General features: G+C 36.2%; 1 protein-coding gene across 4 annotated transcripts in view; it reads right to left on the bottom strand.

The window, feature by feature from the left end:
• Positions 1 to 23,176, bottom strand: part of LOC117414934 (transcription elongation regulator 1-like protein) — a 60,319-nt gene that overhangs the window by 7,879 nt on the left and 29,264 nt on the right. For 3 of the 4 annotated variants that reach the window (XM_059026176.1, XM_034024790.3, XM_059026178.1), the window contains 4 exons: positions 8,596 to 8,709; positions 6,289 to 6,380; positions 4,172 to 4,260; positions 580 to 734 (listed from right to left, as the gene is read on the bottom strand). In XM_059026176.1, coding sequence (XP_058882159.1) covers positions 580 to 734; positions 4,172 to 4,260; positions 6,289 to 6,380; positions 8,596 to 8,709 — 450 coding nt within the window. The remainder of the gene's footprint in view (positions 1 to 579; positions 735 to 4,171; positions 4,261 to 6,288; positions 6,381 to 8,595; positions 8,710 to 23,176) is intronic. The other variant, XM_059026177.1, reaches the window with a different exon arrangement.

Genomic DNA, 23,176 nt, shown 5'->3' with positions numbered 1-23,176 from the left:
ATAGTAAAGGCAAAACAAACATTAAAGTTGCATTGAGAGCTACAATATTTACTATTTTATCATCTAGCCTTAAAGGCACACAGGATGAAAAGCAATGCATAAAAGGAATGGGATACAGTACCATATGTGTATGTTGTGCCTAAAGTGGTATTATAATACATTTTTTGAACAACTCATGTTCTTCATTGAAACATCATGGAACATGTTAAGTGTGCACCAGATTGCTATCTATTCTTCTCTTCCAACCAGCTGCATTTAATGTTGTGAATGATTGGGGCAGAGATACCCAATACTGAGAGCAAGCAAACAAGCATATCTATCATCTGCCATGTCTGGCTAAGATAGAGAGAACTTGCTAAAAACCTTCAGGAATCTTTTTAATTGGTTATCAAGTTATATATGAGCCTAAGGTTCTTACTGGAGAATTTGGCCAAATCTGTTGTTATTATTAATAATTCAGATAAACCTACTGCATTTTACAACAGTAAATACATCTATAATTGAATAATTAAATAAATAACATGACTGTATGTTTGGTTTGAGGTTTTTTTAACACAAAATAATTCTAATGTTATTTACTTGGTGATGCTTCCTTTTTGCGCTTGTGCGGTGGGTCTTCAATAATCCTGTTGAGGTCTCCCCGACTTTTAAGGTCAATTGGCTTGTCCCATACAGACAGTTGCATTGTGGGATTGAAGAAGAAGACTCGATCATCCCCCGTCCAGACCACACACCTGTGCATATGAACAAAAAATATACAGAAAATATGCATTAAACTCTAGGGGTCTAATTTAATTAAACCTGCAAGGGTTTTTTTGCAATGAATAATCAGTATCAGTGCTGTAAATAAAGTTCTGCTAAATAAATAATGCTGTATATGAATGTATAAATTAATAAATACTTCCCCAAAAAACATTAAAACTATTACTATATAGGGTGAATATGAAGTCAGGACCAAAGGGAGGAGTCAGTACCTCTAATTATTATTCCATGCATCGCTTGATAGGGCACCAACACTCTCAAGGACATTCTCAGCAAATCTCATCACCTCATGACAGATGGCTTCCACAGTGGCCAAGTGATTATTCTGTATAGCCAACATGTATTTATAGTACTGCACATTGATTTACTGCAGTTATTATGTGCCAGCAACACTAAGTATCGTAACATGTTGGGTTTGCAAAAACATACTATGAAGTGTTAGTTAGATTCCTCTGGCATTTCCACAGGCTGCTCAACACACAAGGGGTTGCTCAGAACCCAGAACCTGGTCAATACGCAGGCACTGCAGGGGGTATTTCCCCACACAATATAACCGCTAGTACAGCCCATTCCCAATAGGTGCCCAAATCCCCAACCTTAGCAAACAAACACACCCATTCCCACTGGCAGTGAGAGGGTTCAGTGCTATAACCTCCCTCCCTACCACCTTTTCCTTTTCTGCTTCTACAAACATTGAAAAAGATAAAATAACCTAATTATAAAGAATGTACTGTATCAGTGGTTTGTTAATTGCAATTTTTCTGTAACTATTTTATACTTCCAGGCAATTTTGTATGTATAAAATAGAAAATGTGTATGCCCCCTTATGTAAATTAGTGTTGGCTTTAACTGCCAACTGCTTTATACCAGGAGAGCTTTGACAAGCAGACACAGGTGGCAGAATGGACTTATCACTGAAGCCTCAGGTGTAATTTAAAAATGAAATACGTGACTCTGAATCAAACATTAATTTGTATTATAATCAAATCAACTACTTTAAAATTGCTCTGCACATGGGTGCACGTGTGTTTGGGTGTGTGGTGATGGAAATTGTGTTTAATTGAGTGATAGTGGAATGTGGCCAGCTGGTAATGGAATGATTGGTTGCCAATTACCTCTGGTCATGCTCTATAAAAGAACAAAGGAATGAATTTTTGATGTGGGATATGTAGGAGAGTTAGGAGTAGAGAAGGGGAGAAGGGGTGTGCTGGGAGTAAAAAAGTGAGTAAGCGGAGAACACTGGGATAGCTGTGCTTGGGTGTTGTACTTGTGCTGTGTGTGTTTAGGAATGTTTTGTTCAAACTGTTATTTTGTTCCTATGTGTTTTGATTGTGTTTGTAAACATTAAAAGTGCTCAAAGGTGCTTAACTGCAGTTATTGTGTCTGGGTTACTATTTCTGCTGCTGGCCAGCCTTGACCGACAGTCACATTACCACAATATATAATTATATATATATATATAAAATAACTGGGGATGGGATATATTATATATATATATAAAATAACTGGGGATGGGATGAATACAGCGGTTCTCAATAATTTTTTCCTTTTAAGGTCTCGCTGAACCAACACATTTCAAATGAAAGCCGGTTAAACTTTTAAATCACACAATTAGGTTGTGCTGTGTGTATAATCTCCAAAGTGCTGTAGACAAGTAGGTTTCGCATTGCTGATGCATATCCACATTATAAACACATAAGCATAACAATAGTGTGTAATGTTTTGATGTAGGTTTAAAAAAGAAAAAAAAAAATGGAACTGACATTTAATTTGAACATGGTGACGTTTTATTATTTGTTTATTTAGCAGACGCCTTTATCCAAGGCGACTTACAGAGACTAGGGTGTGTGAAGTATGCATCAGCTGCAGAGTCACTTACAACTACCTCTCACCGAAAAGACAGAGCACAAGGAGGTTAAGAGACTTGCTTAGGGTCACACAATGAGTCAGTGGCTGAAGTGGGATTTGAACCGGGGACCTGCTGGTTACAAGCCCTATTCTTTAACCACTGGACCACACAGTCTCCTATGATGGTTTTAAATGATGTCATTAGGTTCTACAGAGCCCATTCGATTCAATGGGAATTGTCGGCTTTTAAATGGCCAATTATCATCATGTATTTTTGCCTCATCTCAATTTTAAAACTTTTAACCATCAATAGATTGAAGAATTGTAAAGAGGGATTTTTTTTAAAACCCGTCCTTATGACGTTGCACACTTGTTATGCTTATCGGCCACACGAAACTCACCTGTTTACAGATTAAAAGGTGACAATTTGTTTTTAATTGAAAGCACTTTGGAGATTACACACACACAGCACAACCCAATTGTGTGACTTAAAAATTTATCCGGCTTTCAATTGAAATGTGTCGATTTAGTGAGACCTTAAAGGAAAATTATGCCGGAACTGCTGTTTTTGCTCAAAAGAGCCAAGATCCCTATATATATATATATATATTAGTGTGTGTTATCGCTTTCCCTAACCCCAGGGCTAGCTGTTAACCTAATATAAATACAGACACAATTTACTTTTCAATTTGTCTTGGAAATATCTGCAGTTTGACTTCAATAATAAAGATCCATCTTCTGCTGTTACCTTCCTTTAATCGAGTTACTGTGTAAGCTGAATTGTGTTGCTGCTGCCTTGATAAAATATCAAACCATGCTCCCTTTTGCCAGAAGTGTCATTAGTAATGCTGCTGTTAAGACGTTCACAAAAAGGAAATTATATTTTTGGCTATCGCTATTAATGAAAATAATCTTTTAGTGTGATATGTTGTGCTTTAAATATGTGCATTAAGTCCTATGTGAAGCTGTTGTCCAGAACAATTTGAGAAAAAAAAAGTCCTTTATTAAACAGTGGGATGTTTAATAGTTGTTGACTAGTTAACGTCATGGATGGTGTAAAAGCATGCTGCATAGACCTTGAAAGTAGATTTGTTCTCGGTGATAAAAAAAAAAAAAAAGAAAAATAAAACTACCCTCGTCTCCATTCTCAGCAGCCATAAACACACGGTTTTCAGATTTGGCTACATATAGTTTTTTAATTATTTTTAAAGAGAGAAACAGAAGCTGCTGACATATGTGGTGGGGATGTTGACCTCTACAAAGCAGACAAGAGTTAAGTTGTATCTCATCAGAGAGATGGCACCTGCAGCAATGAAATACGCCCACACACCAAGCTGTGTATATGTTTAGCTGACCAGATGGTCCAGAGACACCCAACATCTAACTACGGAATGGGGGAAGCTGACTTTCTTTCAAAAGTGATGCATGACAATTCTGACCTTCGCAAAACCACTAATAACAAAATGTCATTCTAATTAAACATTGAATATGTAAATGCTCTCCTTTGATGGCACAGCCACTTAAAAGGAAACCAAGGTTAATGAAAGATACAGTAACGTACCATTGTGATCCGGGAACAGGAGTAGATGCCACAGGTCTGTTATCCTTGGGAGTGATTTCTTCTTCAATAGTCATTTTGCTAGAATCCTCCTAAAATGTCAGGGGGTTTAAAAAGTCAATTAGGACTGAACAACGACTCAATGACAGCAGCAGTGTAAACATCCGCATATAACATACATAGGGGAAAAAGAGTAGCAAAAACTTAGTTAAAAATATTTTTGTAGTGTGTGTGTGGTGTTTTGTTTTGTTTTGTTTTGTTTTAAAGCCTGTGGAGTAATGCAGTGATGATGCACATGCCCCTTTAAATTAGTACTGTAATTAATCTATTCAGGTTTTTAGTAATGACATTTTATATCCATAAGTACACTACATCACTGATATTCCAGTCCTTTACAGTTGGATTAATGCATACATATTGCTGTATACCTTCCTGTCTTGACCATATCTCTTTGCCTGTGGTGTTCCCATTGAAACTACTGTTATACAATAGGGCTTAACTCAAAGTGTAAGAAAATCAGTCAAAAAAATGTTGATGTAGTTTAATGTTTAGCAGTTTATGTATATTTGCAGGAAATATCACAACTACTGCAGTGTCATTACAATTATTTGGCAATGACCTACATGGTCTTGTTGAAGCTGACACCCTGGGATCCTTCAAGAAGCTGCTTGATGAGATTCTGGGATTAATAAGCTACTAACAACCAAACAAGCAAGATGGGCCGACTGGCCTCCTCGTTTGTAAACATTCTTATGGCTCATTGAGTGTGTGAGGGAACAGTCCTCCAAGAAGATAAAATCCAAGACATGTCATGGTCTTCACACTTGCCAGGGAGACGGTTGCCATGGAGTTACTAGACATGCACAGTAGTTCTTGCTATAATATTATTATTTTTTTTTTTAAGGTACTGGATTTAAATTTTTAAAAGTGTACTGCTGTTGCTCTGATCTCCCGAATTCAAGGTAGCTGTACGGGCAGCAGAGCAGAACTGGCAGAAGGCTAGCAGAGGGAGCAAGGTTATCCTACACTAAACACATGACTCATGTTTCAAACGAAACAGTCTCAGTCTTTGAAAAACATACTTCGCTGCAGGGAATTAGAGAATGTAAACAATCAATCTCTTCAGAAAGAAAATGTAAATAACTTGTCAGATTGATTGTCAGCATGCTGCTGCTTCCTTAGATTTTTCAGATGTGACTGCTTAATTGTATTCATTGGAAACATCAGAAAACTAATGTGCTTGTTTTGATTTTACCAACTGTTCTTTAAAAACAAAACTACAACAAAGCATGTATTTCCTTGATAGACCTATTACTGTAGATGAGGAATAATGTTTTTAATGTTTTTCAATCACATTTTACAGGTTCTCAAGGCTGCTAAATGAAGGTAAACCCAGAGGATGGACATGGTGGAAACATGGGGCCAACTTAACACATTTGTTGCATTTTTTGTATTTCCTTTTTTGCATCTTCAAGATGATATCCTGGATCTGAGGAAGAGAAATGGCCTTCCACTTCAACTACAGTGTAAGCCTCAGTTCAGAGTGTGGGTTCGTTAGGATGGCTCTATCAAGCGCATCTCCAAAACATCCCACAAGTGTTTCATTGGGGATGGGTCAGGAGATCAGGCTGGCCACGGCATAAAATAGGTGGTGTTTCATGGCAGAATATACAGTAGGATCGTCGTTGTCCAGGCAGGAGCCTTTAATCTTGCTAATGCTTGCCAAAGAGACCACATGGTGAGCACCTGGGGATAACACATCACTCTAGTGTTAGACCGATAAAGTGTTGAAAAAACCAAATTGAATCACAGATGTCTGTCACATTTGATTAAATGTTAGCTCATCCAGCTGTTTGCTGCAAGGGCAGCAGCACAGGGTGTTTTTCTCAACATCCCTGACAGAGGTGTGAACGGCATGTTTTCATGTCATTTTAGAAATAGCACTGGTCTGAATTGGGTACAGACTGGTGTCATAGAAACCTGTTCACTTGGAAAAGGGCTAAACGCACCAGAATTAACTTCACACGCTCTGGACTTAAAGGTTGAACTGCTTCACATCCCTCTGCCAGTCCACCATGCCATCTAACCACCACCTTTCAATACGTGCTGATCTCACCCACCTCATTTTTGCTTTCAGTTGATTTAGTCTGCCGATCTGTATGCAAAATTAGTGTCCCCGTGCATAAAGTTGTATTAGCCTCAATGCTCTTATCTGTAAATGTAAATGGAGAAAATATTAACTACTAAAACAAATGACAAAACAAATAGAAACAACCAGAAAACAACACAAAACCACTTGGGTACATTAAGAAATGCCTGTCACAGTACAGCAGTTCATACAACAGTGTTATTTAATTTGTTTTATTATTTAATAATTGAAAAACGCCTAACGTCTGGATAAGTTGCTGTCTTTAATTTGAACTTGTTCTAAAACCCATTGATTTGTTTGATTAAATACAAATTCAAACCAGAATTCTATTTGACCTGATAGTTGATTCTACAAATCACCATTTGAGTTAATCAACCAATGAATCAACCACAACAGGCCTCCGTTTCAACTTTCAAGTGATGGATGCATGTTTCCGATCTGCGGGTGTTCTGCAGGCTTTGGTTACGACTGGCAAAAGGTTATACTGAATGGGACTATTGGTTGTAGCTCAACGTTTTATTTTTTCTCTTAATGTTCTTTTTATGAAGCTATTGACGTATATGTTGAAGTCCTTGGTGACACTTGAGGTGATTCATGAAGCAGACCTGAATTATTTCACACAGGTCTCGGAAACATTGGCCAACACTTGCATTGTGAATTAGTCATTATTCTGATAGATTAATCATACTGTAGGCTTTGAACCTGAAGTGAATATGCAATGTTAAATTAAATACCAGTATGTTTTTTTTGGCTTGTTTGTTTATTTTTTCACTTATTATGCATTTGGCACTTGCTTATTAATTCAAAGGCCTTGTTAAGTAAATGTTAGATCTGAAAGCAAAGACAACAGTCATGCATAATTTTTCTGAGTGACAAAAAAAAGAAACTGTTCATTTGATTCTTTTCACAAAGCATGACATATGAACTGATCACTTGCTTTGGGCGGTGGTGATTTTTTTCTACAAAATAATCACAAGTTGACAACAAAATATTTTGTATGTCAGCTATCAACAAGCTATTGATTAATATTTAGGTTTGGAGGAAAAGGAAATGATGAATGTGGCATTTGAATGTGTCAGTGTTTTAAAACAGAGGCAGCACAAATCAATTCTATTAAGTGTACACACGTGCCACAGGGGACTTGTAACGAAGAGCATACTGTAATGGCTACATAAATCATTATAAAAGGTAGACAAAAAGAACCACTACTTATACAAACCCAGTACAAGTTAAATCGATAGTTCAGCAATATTTCATATTCAGTTAACAGCTTGGAACAGACCTAATAAACTACGGAACTGCTTTGTGTGACTGCCAGGCTATGCAAATAAAGACTTAGAAGTCCTTGTATAACTAGAATAATTCATACCATGTGAATTAGATTATAAGAAAGTGATACAGAGCTAATTTGTTTGAGCATGGAGTTCAGATGTGACTATCTGAATGTTGTGCATTTTTAAAAAGCATTGCACATGTCCTGGGTGTAAATAGTCTTTGCTTTAAGCAGAGGAGAAATACCAAAATATGCACTTATTTTTAGGTTAAGTGAAACCCTTGAGTATTTCATTGATCTCAACTGGATAGATATGAAATTATAAAAAAGGAAGAAGAAAGGCATCTACCAGTAAAGGGGATTAGATGGTGAACTGCTCAAATATTGATACCTGGATACATGTAAAATCTTCAGTGAGGTAAAAGAATATCAAACAGCTCAGTACATGGAAATGAGAAAACTCTTCATTGCTCTCTCAACTATAGTGCCAGTCAATGAATGTACTCTAGTTCTTGTTTACAACGCCCAACAGCAGTGTTCCTCTGGTTGGTGCTGATCTCACTTTTAAATCACTTGTCTAACGCTAACATGTTTCCCCAAATCACTTCAGACGTTAAGGTTTCGAATAACAGGCATTCCTTTCAGCAGGTATCCTCAACCACAAACAGTACAACAGTTTTATTATCAAAGATGATACTATCAATCAATACAAACGCAGATGTAGTTGAAAACGAATTAAATGCCCAGAGTATTACAAGAGTACTTTTTTTTAAAACGCATAATTGTATTTCTTTTTAATTTAAACTCACTGTGAGTTTTATCTCAGGCTATGATATATTTTGTTTTAAATATCTACATAATTGTGTTACCCAACTCAACTACAAATGTGTCTTTTTACTCTTTCTGAGTAGACAAAGGTCTATGATTCTGGCATATTCTGTTTTCTTTTAGCAAAGAGACTGTATTTTGACAATGTGCCTAATAATGTATTTTTTTGTATCATACCTGCTGGTGTTTGATCTTTCCAGTCACTAGCCATGAAAGACACAGCTGGAGCTGAGACTGCCGTAACCCTGGCGACTTGTGCTGGCAACTGTCCATCCATCCTAGAACTAGCCGCTGCATACAGACGATATAGGAAAAGTTCAATCATTTTTTAATAAAATAATGTCTTGGATGAAATAGAATGTGGCGTGAAAATCACTGAGCAAGTTACACTTTGTGGAAAAGCTTTCGTCAGCGGATATTTTTTTCTTCCAGCTTTTATTTAACTTTATTTTCTATACAAACTTTATTCAGACCAAGCTAAGATCAAAGAAGGTGGTCCGAATTCATCAATCCCCATGTCAGACCACAGCATTGCACTGCCATGGCTCTGTTTGAATTCCCCTGCCACTGGAGCAGAAAATCACAGCATAAGTGGGTCACAATACATTTTACACAAAGTTTTAAATGCAGCCTTTTAGCTACATTGTCATGGCATATAGAATTCCCTATTGTTGTGTGAGGTTGTGACACTCTCAACTACCAAGGGCTAGAAATAGTCATTTTTCTTTTTTTAGTTTGTTCATATTTCCCTAATATGCCACTTTCAGATTTTTTTTGCTCTTAAAATAAAATAACTTATGTTTACCTATTTTTAGGACCTTTTATCAAGTTCCTTGTTATTAATGTAAAATCACAATCCAAGAACAACAGTTAAAAACAATGTCTTTTTTTTCATGTCATCTTTTTTCAGTTAAGCAATACCACAGAAAATGCTAACAAACAGAAATAGATTTTCACACAGAAGAACGATTCATGTAATCTTTCTGGTATTGTCCACTATAACTACATGTCAAATGCTGCTTACCCTGGTAGCCATTAGTAGAAAAAAACCCCACCAGATGTAGTATGCTTTCTGTTTGGAATTGACAGTTTCTTTGATTAAGTGCCATTTGCATTATACTGTATATACACCAGGTATAATTATGGAAATTACCTGCGACTTCATATTGTCTTGTTGAGTGTATTCTTGTCAAACTGCAAAAATTTGTCAACTGAAGGTTTAATCAACTTTAACTAAATCACCAACCCCAGTTTGAGTGATGTAGCCACAAGCTTTACAGATTCATCACCACGGGTCACTGTACTGTATGTAAGAACTGATGCCTTGTTTATCATACAGCTCCCCTCTGTCTTCAAATAACATGCCACTGACGTTTCAAAAGATTTAGACGAAAATGAAATATTGTGCCGTAATGATATGATCTGTGTTTTTCCTACACCTCTTGGGAGCAATAGACTTTACCCACATTTGCTCTTGGCTGTGCCTTCACAAAGTAAACTTGTTTATCATAATAGAAAGCATTTACATACATTGAATGAGCAATCTGTCTATGCACACTTCCCATGGATCTGTCAAGTCTCCTACAAAATTAAACAGAGAATACATCATTTGCATTTTTTCAAAACTTTAAAGCCATCATTTAAATAGCAAATTTTTATTTGCTAGAATGGTTTTGTTGTTCAGTTTTTCATAACCCATAACTGCTGTGAAAAACAGACTGCAGAACAAAATGTAATGAAGTGCTGGCAAATCTGCAAATCCCACCAGGTCCTGAACAATGTGGTGCATGCTTTGAAAAGAAATCAGACAGTGTTTAGAAGAAGGGTGCTTGAGCTATCCAGAGTTGCCAAATGCTATAATCACCGTCCCTTCTTGCTACGCCTAGGCAATAAGTCACACACCTGATTACAACGAAGATGTTACACACATAGCAGAAACATGAGTCAAGTGTTTTATCATAGTGATTTATTACTTTTCATGACAATTAATTTTTCAAAGCAATGCTTGGCCTTGCATAAACAGTACTGTATGTATATTGGTTAAATGCCATACTTTCAATGAATTTCAATCATTCTCTGCTGTTGTGATGTTGGAAAGATATATTCCATTTACTCACTCGCAGTTGCCACAGTTGCAGAAGGGGCAGACATTAAATGGAGAAATTAAATGTTTTTAGTTTTGAACAAAGGAATAAACCAAAATAATGTAATTCCTGGTGGTCATCTTACAGAATGAGTCTCGTAAATGTCAGACGCTGTGAGTTTATTTATTGTTTTCTCACTATGAGACAACATAAAACCTTTTTTACATTCTGTTGTCTTTTTATTAACATTTTATTAATTGCAGATAAGTAAAGTTCACAATGTTTTAATAAAGGTTGTCAGAACTAAAGTAAATATCATGCAATTTAAACTATTTTAGAATATTAATTTATTGATTAGCCTTTTTACATCAGACAGTCTTGTGTAAACTGTACAATGATGGTATGTCATGCAAAATTCTATGGAAAAAAAGGCTAGGAATGAATCTTTAATAAGCAGCTGTTACCATAGCTAAAACAAAGTAGACTAATATAAATATAATAATTGGTCTTGATTTTTTTAAATTAGGTTTCATAAACATTAGTATTGCAAAGTAATTTATATAGTGAGATAGAAATGTTTTATTTAAAGGAAGCAAGAAACATTCCTAAATCACATGAGCAAAATAGTGACTGTATTACTAATAACTGCAATAATAATTCTGTGAGGTCCACCTTTTTATTAGAGGGAATTGATTGTAGTTCTCTGTAGACCACCTTATGGAAATAGCAACAAGCATGTTGAACCACATTAATTCTTAGTTATACCAGCTGGAACAAAGCCACTCAGGTACAGTAGGTTTTTACATACTGAGTAGCTGTTGGAAACAGTTGTCGTCTCAGTTGGATCTGATAGTTCGCCCTCGGGTACTGAGACAAAAAAGCACTGATTAAAAACTAGGGGCTCAATTAAGTCTTTGAAACATTTCCAGATTTTTTTTTTTTTTCTGGCTGATTTAAGATTGTTGTTTATGTTTTCAGAGTGATCTCATCCTGCTCTGGCAGTGTGAGTCTTAACACGGCATCTGTTTCTCAGTTGTTTAGAATACACATGGCCAACAACCTTACAGCAGCCTTAATTGATATTTTTCACTGAGGTCCAACGGAGACCAAGTGGTAACCCCTACTTTGGTGCCACAGATAGACACTTGCCTGGCCTGTTAGATTAGAAGCTTTGAATAAAATACTGAGGCCTTGCAGACTCATCATGTTGAATCAGTGCAGCCCTGTCTGCCCTTAAGGACCCATACTATTGACAGAGCTAAGGTGTTGCTAATATATGCTGTGATGTCAATATAAGTATTGGGCATACTCTTCACAGTGACTGAAGCTTAACAACAGACAGAATGTTTTCTGTCTCGACTGATTGCTAACATCTTTGCCAAGTGACTGATCCATAACAGCAAAAAAATAAAAAATAAAAAAAAAGTTAAAAGGGTTCCATGAAATGTTCATTGGCAGCAATTTTAAACCTTTCTACAGTCGTGACCCAAACATCATAAGGGAGGGTTCAACACAAGGACTTAGGGTCAATAAACAGCAGATATTACTTAAAGAAGACTTCGGATTTCTGAGCCCTATTAAAAACTGAAGCGACTTGACAAAAGGAGACAGGAGAACATTATTCACAGATTTCCAACCTGTTCAGATATTGAGTCTCTGGAGTGCCACTGTTGAGAATTTAAATACACTGATCCTTAGCCTTGGACTGTGCTTTTGAAACTATAATCTGAAATAGAAACGTGTAGAAATAACGTGTAATATCTTGTGAAGAGTTGCACACTGTCCAGACATATTAATGCTAGTGCTGCTGGTAACATGATGCGCAATGGTTATGATTTTCTGAAATTGTATTCCAGTATGTAATTTATTACCGTTAAGATCCAGCATATGTACAAAAGGTGTGAAGTCTGGGGGCAATATGGTAATGGATTTATATATGGTTCTAAAATCCAATTTCACATTCAAACTACTGAAACGATTGTCTTTAGATGGACAATTGCAACATCCTTCAGCAGTTTTGCTCTGAGCCAATATATCCTCTGTCTGCCAAGAAATCTCAAATTGTACTTATGATGTAATTTTAAAAAGGAATTTGGAACTGCAGGGCTATCAGGATTCATTTATTATTGTACTTGCTTTACTTTTTGCCAGTATTTAAAAGGTTCAAAGCGCACTGGAGGATATAAACTGCAGTTCTGCTCAATTAATAAGTAATTTCTTTTTAAAAGTATTTTTTTCTCTTATTATATGGTACAATAAGGGTATTTGAGGGTTGTCTGTGCCAGTGGATATTTGGAAACAGATTACGTTAACATTATTAATGCATTCAAATCTAAAATAGAGAGGGCCAGTAATAAGAATATGAACTAAGACATACTTTCCAGTCAACAATAGATTTAAGAATATTCATTTAGGATGTGAAATAAGATTTTATATATGAGTTATATCTGCAAAACCTAGGTCTTCCAGACACATAATCACATTTAGACTTCAAATTGTGACATATTTCAGTTCATATTGCAGTTCAATGATGTTATGAACTAAAAAAAAAAAAAGTCACCTTGTCAAATAAATGAAGACTGGTGTGATGTATAGCTAAGGATTTCACACCTCTCAAATTCACCAGATTTATGAGAAATATTAAAAAGTATATATATATATATATATATATATATAGAGAGAGAGAGAGAGAGAGAGAGAGAGAGAGAGAGAGAGAGAGAGAGAGAGAGAGAGAGAGAGATTTTGATGATCAAGTATAGAAAATGACTTCTTGTGAAGGCATTATATGCACCGTTGTGGAAATCTTTCAGATTCTTATTATTTATTTATTTTTGGCAGGTTGCGTGTTATTTTCTATAAATAATCACTGAGTCTAACAAAGCGCTGGATTCCCAAACATTCCATTATAACAAATTTTGACCTAAGTGTGATCTTGGAAATTCAACTGTACCATTCCCATTGTTCAAAGGAGGGTAGACACTATTAATTGTGTAGGATTACATGTTAATCATTTACAAACATGTTTCCTGATTTCCTTTGGGGAGCAAGAGATCTGGGTTGAGTAACTCAGACTCTCATACTATAGGACAGTGATAGGCAATCCCATTCCTGCAATGCCTTTTCATTACATTGTAAATACAATTTCATGAAGTGCCTACCCCCTGCCATATGCAGATCTAAAAACGAACCGTTGCTTAAATAATTGTGATACCCTGTGCAGGATTTCCATGGTGCGCAGAAAACAGGTAGCTCAAGCCTTGCTCTTTAAACTATATAATTTTGCTTTACGACTGGGTACAAAAATTCGGAGATATACTTCAAACTAATTTGGATGGAAATCCATTATTATTATTCCTGGGAACCTTTAGTTCTTTCATTTTCACACTACCATAGGCATCAAGCTCACAAGAGCATGTTCTGCCTGAGAAAAGCAGATCAAATCTAGAACATAAAGTGCTGTAAGCCTTTATTGACAGAGTGAGGGGTATAGTTCAAATCCAAAAATCAAAGCCCTTTGTGTTTCTGTCTTCATAACAAATATAACAATATTGAGTGCATCATCATAGACTGATTCTGTCAAAGACAGCCTTGTGATTGCATCAGTATAAAATGTACTGCTATTTGAATGCACTCATTCACACTTTGATGATACAGCTGCAAAAGAGATTACAATGGGAATATTTTCAACTGTTTTATTTGTTCATTTTGTTCACCTGGAAAGTAGGGGGAGGGTGGATGTCTTCACTAATAAGAAGCTTGAGAGACAAAAACTGACAAATGTCCTCCAAGTTGATACTCTGAATGATTTATAATTGTTTTCAATGCACAAAGCAGGTTCTCCTATATGTTTGGAGGCAAAATCTTTCAAACTTTGAATGTCAAGTGCATATTTTTTGTACCCTTTTTTATACATGTGATTAGAATATCACAAAGAACATATCAATGAAAAATGTCATAACAAAATAAAAATGTATACAATGACTGGATGTGTAAAGGCAGATGTTTGTGATAGGTGTAAGTGTGTAAGTGTGTGTGCCGTGACAATATGGACTGGGGTAGCAGAGTCGTCACAACCCCCCCCCCCCCCCCCCCCCGCGGCCGACCCCCCTCCTTTTTTAAAGTGGCAGCTACCTGTAAGCCACAGATACCTTTCAAAATTTGAATTCTGAAAGTGCCGAGTATATCCTTTACCTTCCTGTGTCAGCTCGGGGATCTGTGGTGTATATCTACCATTTTTTAACAATCTCCAATTTTTCAAAGAAGGTTCTCCTTGAAAAAGGATTCGTAACCAAATCGACTATGATGTCTCCATTTTCTTTATTTTAGTGTAAAATAAAATTTGAAATAATTAGATGTTATAAAGTTATTTGTATTTATCAATGTATATTTATAAGCAATATTGTGTGAAATCCTCCTAACTGCAGCAGTGCTAACCAAGGAATATTCATGTGTTGGGGTTGCTCACTAATGATTGGTCAGCTGTCAGAGCTTTGACTTTCCCATTGGTTGCTAAAGCAGGTCCTTCAAGTGAGGCAGAGAATACCCAGGGAGATTTATGGCCCGCCTCTTCGACTCGCCTATTGGTTAAACTCACTCAAGACCTTCAACTGAATTGGAGAATAGCCTCAACTGTTTTTTTTTTCTAGCATTTGGTCGTTGTTTTAGACTTATGCAGGAGAAATGCAGATCTCTTAGTGGCTGATCACATCCCCTTCAGGAAACCCCTAGACTCATAAAAAATCTCTAGTAAACCCTGTAAGTCATCTTGGATAAAGGCGTCAGACAAATGAACAAATAATAATTAGAGTAGTATGTTTCATAGTAGAAGCAATCACACTGTACGCAAGTGAGTGAGGCAACGTAATGTCATTTGACTGACAGTTTACTTGGCACTGTCTGGTCAGCAGAGAATATATAAGAACATAAGAAAGTTTACAAACGAGAGGAGGCCATTTTGCCCATCTTGCTCGCTTGGTTGTTAGTGCTTATTGATCCCAGAATCTCATCAAGCAGCTTCTTGAAGGATCTCAGGGTGTCAGCTTCAACAACATTACTGGGGAGTTGGTTCCAGACCCTCACAATGCTCTGTGTAAAAAAGTGCCTCCTATTTTCTGTTCTGAATGCCCCTTTATCTAATCTCCATTTGTGACCCCTGGTCCTTGTTTCTTTTTTCAATACCTTGAAGGTCCTGACAGCACGCCACTGGTGTACTGTGTATGTGACAGTGAAATAGGAGACTTGGATTAGATAATAGCTATTAACAAGAACAACATTCATTCAAAAACAGATAATAACAAAAGCAAACTAGATTGAGGACATAACATCTCTATTATAGACAATTACAATGACATTGTGGGATATTGCATTCCTTAATATAATGAGACCTGGGAAACTGCTGATATGGAAAATAATGAATTCTGGTCAACTCATATTTTGGATGAAAGGGAAACCTAATAAAGTAGCCCTCTGTGATCAATTTGAAATGTATAAACAAAATAGTTATCAGCCCAGAGCCATTACTCCCTGGGGAAACTCTCTCTCTGAAAAGAGGGATAGACAGGCATGTGTCTAGACCAGTGGTTATCAAACTTTTTAGGCCCTTTACCCCTTTGCAAATAATCTAGTCTACCACGTACCCCCATCTGAGATAGGTCATAATATACCTACGAAAACAGGAAAAAATATGGTATTTTCTAATTACTAGATTAAGTACTGTAAATGGAATACTGCTGTTAGAAACTAACTAAATAAAATACAATTAGTTATTCAGGGTGCAAATGCACCAACTGAAAATGCTATATAAAATTATTTCAAAATCCAGACCCCCAATAAGTGTGCCGAAACGAGTCCAAATTAAGAGTCCAAAAACAGGTTATGCTTCTGAAAAACCAACCTAAGGTTCCAATTTAAAACAAAATCAAAAAGCAATTCTCAACAAAAGACATTTCTTTCAACAAATGCAGAAGTGTAGCAAGAAAACAGATTTTCTTTAAATTTACAAATATAGGCTTTTATTTTTTATTTTTATTGAACTCAAATTTTTTCATTGAACACTTGAGCTGAGACAATGTAAAATGCTATGTGTTTGTGCAGTATCGAATCCAGCCAGAATAAGGACATTGTTTTGAAGTGAATATTTCCAAAATCTAATTTCTTGAAAGTAGAAAGGGGATATTTATATCAGGCAGTCAAAAATTACTTTTAGCAAAATGCTTACATGCTAAAGTGTTCAGTGCAGTAGTTTGTTCAGTACTGTCTCACTGTGTGTGACCCTGAGCAAGTCACTTAACCTCCTGCTCTGTCCTTTGGATGAGACATAAAACCAAAGTCCTATTGTAAGTGACTCTGCAGCAGCAGTTGTGATGCATAGTTCACCCCAAGTCTCTGTGAGTCGCTTTGGATAAGAGCATCTGGTAAATGACTAAATAATAATAATAACTCAATAATACTGTTATTTAAAAATGTAAAGTAGATAAAACACTAAACTGATTAACATTGAACATTTAAACTTCAGAAAATAAACTTACCTAGTAAATACTACACATTTTTTACTGAAGAAATATCATACAATGACAATGTTTGAGATATATATTTTTTTAGCCCACAGACTGCAGTTACCAACACCCTGCTATTTAAATATGTAAATTAGCCATGTGTGCGTTGAACACTCAGTGCATTGTCAATAGACAGCTGGGTGTTTATAGAGTTAAGCTCGCCCAACAGAAAGGAAACACACACCAGTAAGGCTGTGGTTTTACTTGAAAGGAGATTCAACATTGTACCCCAGTTTGAAAACTGCTGGTTTAAACTAATATGTGGATGTAAAAGATGTAGAACTGGTCTGACACAAGGAGAATGTCCTGCATATACTCATATGGTAAATAATTGTAGAATCATTATGCATGTAATGATCCACAAGGATGATCCTTTTATCATTTGAATGTTAAAACAGACAATTTAAAGAGAATTGAATGTATGATGTGTGTGGTTCAGCTCATCAAATAAAGGTGTTGCCACTTAGAACATGAGTGATTCTCACTTCACTACTCTTGTTGTGGGAGTACTGGAATTTACATAGTAAAAGAAGATATGTTTTTAGCAACCAAGACAGAAGTCACTGACCTAACAGATGTTTTAACTTAAAGACAGGTTGGCTATTTATTCTTATCTTAGGGGAGTGTGACAGAAATAGCGAGGGCGCTAAAGAACGGGAGGAGAAGTATCTGGAAGGGCTGGCCTGACAGTTCGTTTCCTGTTGTAAGACCGTATTGATTTGACAGGTAAACGAGGGGCAGCTGCAAGTAATAAGGCAGCTGCAACCGTTTACCTAGATATCATGCAGGATTACATATAGGGGCCAGGGTAACGCTGTTCTTTTCCTTCGTTTGGGTTAAGCCAAGGACCGAGAAGGACATAATAGAGAGCTGCTGTATTACTCTGTAAAGAGTTGCGTGTGTGTGTGTTTGTGTTTGTTTGTCGCTGTAAAATAACTGTCTGTGTTTTTTAAATCACCAGAAAGCTAAAGCACATCCGGAGCTGTCGCCGTGGGCCAGCACAAGCCGGATCACCACATCACGAACTGTCACAGAATAAAGTGTATTCACTCACCACCAGCATGACTGCACGCACCCGAGACGGGTGAACGTGTTTTTGTTTTCTTTATTCAGGACTGTAACCTGTGTTTTCATCCCCGCGCTCTACACATCGTTGTGTATTGCCGGGGCTTATTATTTACGGTCACTAGACCAGGAAATAAAATAAAAGCATTTTTTCAATGGATTACCGTTGTCTGCCTATCACTCCTGCACTGCATCACCGCTACACCTGTTCCCCTTACCAGCCACTTTGCCACAGGGAGTGACAGAACTCCATGGTACGTGGATATGTTATTAATTTCAGAGATGACCTCATATATCCTTGACTTAGAAAAATAGGGAAAAGCCTGTTACTACATATTATTAGTTTTAAGGCCTGAAACCAGAAAGTATATTATTCATTATAGAGATAAATACTGTCTAACAGACCAGATGTTTAAATTTAATTAAGCCTACTGACGCGCAAAGGAGAGAAAAAGTCATATAAATATCGGAGCAAAATTACAAACTTAATTGGACCATCTTTTCAAGACTGCGAAGCTGACTGCTGGTGTTGTACTCAGAGCCTTGAGTTTGGATGCCTGTCCTTTCTTTGTTCTGTTTTATATTTTAAGACATACCTCTCTGAAGGAAGGTAAGCGTAATCTTGAATTTATATCTCACCTATATTGAAGCACAATACTATAATATAGGATTATTATTATCTTTAGAGATGTTGCTATATTGCATGCATTTAGTGTAAATGGGCACCTTTAGAATGCCTGAATGAATGTGATCTAACCACATTGCAGACTGCCTGGATTGTCTATGAGCTAGGAGTTGAAATAGATCACTCAATCCATTTAAGAGTTAATAAACCAAAGGAGTAAATATACTCTGATTTGTTAAACTTTGAATACCTGAGTGTGTGTGATTATTCTTGATTAAGTGTTGTCTGGGTATGTGAAAATCTGTAAGCAAGTACACGAACAATGCACTATAGGAGTTTATTCAATCTCATTTGCCCTCCTGTTTGCCTCGCCTTATTCTACTAGAGAATTAAAGCAGTGCACGGATGTGACAATCGGCACGAAATGATTGAGGTAAGAGTGAGGTAATGTAATAACCTCCCTAACCCAAATTTAATACCAAACAGTGGGAAATGTAATAACACAAAATGTAATATAGCGTTGTGTACCCTGCTGTCTAGAAAGGGAACAAAGTGTGAGCTTGAAGCAAGCCGTTTATGATACAATGTGCACAGGGTCATACTGTAGAACCAGCAGGTACTCTATATCAAGTAATATTCAAATATGTAAACAACTGCATTACCGATAATGTTGAAAATAATATTAAACAAGGATAATGCCCATACAGCACAAGAGAATTGATGTTCAGCTATTGGGGCTGTGATTAAATCTAAATTATGGTGCCATTATGGTGTCAAATTTGCATAATCAGTTATAGCTACGGCAGTTCAGGTCAGGGTCATCATACCATTAGTACTTGAGTTTTTGATAGTCATTTCATCACCCCCAAAACAAAATCACATGCAGTGCACTGCTTGGCCACCTTATTAGGACCTGTCTACTCATTTGGATTTGGCATCACCCTGCTGTTCTCCTGGTTTACCAATGGGTCAAATATAAGAAAATAATTCCATCAATCTTACTCACTTAGAACATACAGTATGTCTCAACTCTGCAGTTGTGTCATGTTATAGAAAACATATATTTACATTTTAAAACAGACATCTGGTACAGTTGGCACCACTTTATCGGTACACCTCAGAGGATGTAAATATATCCTAAATAAGCAGCTGTCCCAATTAAACAAAGGGCATTTGAGAGGACCTTAGTCACACTTACATTCCTCATTTACAAAATGCAAAAGAGAGGAGATGTATTGTTTACTGTTTTTTATTTCTAAATTAAAAGAAAAAGAATGAAATCACATCACATAATGAACAAATGCATCATTTAAAATACAAGTCAATTATTTTTTGATTCTTTAACAAATGAATTGCTGTTTTTTTATTTTTAATTGAAATGAAAAATAATTAAATCACCTCAAATCATGAATAAACGTTAAATGCATCATTTGAAATATGAGTCAATTGTTTTTTGTTTTTTTTTAAATTCCTAAACAAAATGAAATCGGCTCATTTTCGCTTTTCAGCCATGATGACAACTGGCAAATGACAGATGAAGCAAAAACCACTGGTTTACGCAATTTTACAGTGTAATGATTTCATCACTGCACTGCGTAATACAAACCTGTCTTGCTCTGAAAAGCGATCTCTGTTCATCATTTGAAAATACTGTATCCCAATTAAACACAGTGGCGTCCCAATTAAATGACAAATAGCATTGGGAAGAACCATCTCCCAGAGTTCTGTCCCATTTAAGCAGACATCCCGATTATCAGTGTTCCAATTAAGTGGCACCGACTGTTCTACACAAAGTTCTCAGTTTGCTTGCCTGGCCTTCCAGGAAGTCTACTACTGTTTTCCTGCTCGGTCATTTCACCCCAGCAGCATCTCCTGGGTTAAAGCATGTTATTGGAAGAAAGCGTGTCAGTTAATAGGGGAAGCAGCTGATTGGTTCTTGACAGGAAAGAAGATAGGGACAATGTCATCCTCCAGGTAAAATTACTCATGAAATGCAAGACCGTCTAAAGGCATGGCTTGCAAACAGAGATGTCTTTAACCTTGTGAAGTACCAGCTATTGTGTTTAAAATGAAAATAAGTATCTCTTAAAAACAATTGTATTAGCTACAATTACTTTAAGCATTTTTGCAGATAATTTTCATCCATTGACTCATTTGACTTCACGATCCTTTGCCTACCTTTCTTCACCAGTGGTGTGAAATATTAATTAACAAACTGTACCTAGTGGAGTCTTTGCCACGTTGCGTCAAGACTGTGATCAGAACAACCATATATATATATATATATATATATATATATATATATATATATATATATATACCACATGTCCTAATAAAGTGGCCAGGCAGTGTATATTAGTGTTTTTAAAAACTTTTTTTTTAGAACTTCAAAAATCAATGACAAAAAAATACAAGGGTTTTACATACCTGCATACAAGGGGAAATCAGCACTTTAGTTTCATTTGAGTTTGCTATTTATTTATTTGTTTGTTTTAGGGTACTATGATTTATAAACAGTAAATTAACCGTTTTTTTTTTTTATCACAAGTATAAGAATTGTCTTTGATGGCTATTATTATTATTATTATTATTATTATTATTATTATTATTATTATTTCAGTCAGTCACATACATGTTATGAACAAAAGTAATGGAGTGCATTCCTTCAGGCATCATAAAAAGGAAATTACTGATCTGTGTTACAAGACACAATATCATGACAAATAGTCCAACAATCTAATTTCTTTAAAAATTATAATGAAATTTTAATCCAAGGCTTACAGCTAAAAGTAATAAAAGGCTATTCAGTTGCCAGTCACAGAAAACCCTTACTTTATTGTTAATAGATTCAATTAAGTCTGATTTTTTATTTTTTTTTGCATAGCATAAAATTTGAATCTCGCAGATAATGTATAACAATACATTAAATGTAAAAGGAAAAAAAACGCAAATGAAGTTACTGCACAAATAAAAAATGAATAATGATATACATTCAAAGAAAAAGCACTAGATTTCTAAGTACCCTGGAAGAAGAAAGAAATTCACTCCTAGTGATAGTATGATGTACGTTACTGGCAGATCTGTAATGGTCCTTGGAAAATATTGGGCATTTCAGGAATTTCAGGGCAATTCTGACACATATTTAGAATCCTAAACGTTGACTAAGGTTCAGTCCACCATGTGGTATTAAAGATCCCTGACTACCTGGATGAATTCCCTAACTACATTAACTTAATGTTTTCAAATACGTTGCGTTTCAGTGTGTCTATCCTGAGAATTAAAGTGAAGATTTGTTTTATACTGCTGGATTAAATCAAGATGAAGATCCATGACATTAACCTTGTTATCTAACCTTGTGTGGGTGGATAGCTTAAAAGGCAGAGTGTGTGCTTGCTGTGTTCACTAGGAGCTTCCATGAGGCATTAGAATGGCACAGCAGTCCAAATATGGCAGCAGAACACTGAAATAATGACACTGAATTCCATGATGAACACACCCTGCCCCAATCTAAACCAGGGGCCATATTACAGAACAACTTGCTTTCCTATCTTATCATTCATGGCTAGGATAGGAATTTTCCTAACTTGGTATTACAGCAGTGTCTCTTTTTCTAACCGACAGATAGGAAAGGTAAGAAAATAAATTAGGAGAGCATTTTCTGTAATATCAACTCTCCTAAACTTGTAGTTAGGACATTCTATCTCTGACGATAAGATAGGAATGTCACTTAGGATGCTTTTGTAATATGGACCCAGAGATGTTGCAGTTCAAGACACAGTAGTAAATTCGTCCTATCTCTAAATCACTGCATAATCCTTGCAACGTTTTAGAAAATAAAGTCCTGCCCTGGAAGTTGTAGTATGTTTCATTTCAAACAGGTAATGTATTTCTAAATCAATATTCGCATTCACTCTCCTGGGTAAGGGGACATTTTGAATGATCTTATTTTCTCTGAGAAGGACTACCAGGCAACGACAGGCCTGTGAATAAAAGGATCTAAAGTTGAAGACAGAACTGCATTTTATTAAATATTAACAAGCTCCTCCTTTGCTGTCACCCCTTAGGGAAAAAAGACAAACACATTATATCGCATAGAATAGGAAGGTAACAGCAGATGGTGAGCAGGAGCATTGAAACTGTGTTCCCCTAACAGCATATATAAGTTCTAATGCCAGGTGAGTTCAAGCAGCAACAGGCTTAGAAAATCAATGACTTTTTCATCCCTGCTCTTTCAACTTATTATACAGTACTACAACCTCTTTGTCCAGTACTAAGAAATCAATATGTCATACACTTTTCATTACACTGTAAGAAATGCTGATCCTGCACAATCCCTTTATATACTGGGCCTTTTATCTGGCCATTTGGATATCAATAAAAGATAGCAGAAATCCCTATTAACGACAAATTGCTAAATTACTGCTGGCATT

Source organism: Acipenser ruthenus, chromosome 7, assembly GCF_902713425.1.
Source record: "Acipenser ruthenus chromosome 7, fAciRut3.2 maternal haplotype, whole genome shotgun sequence".
Lineage (NCBI taxonomy): Eukaryota > Metazoa > Chordata > Actinopteri > Acipenseriformes > Acipenseridae > Acipenser > Acipenser ruthenus.
Note: the sequence above shows the minus strand (reverse complement) of the source record. Positions and strands in the feature narration are given on the sequence as shown.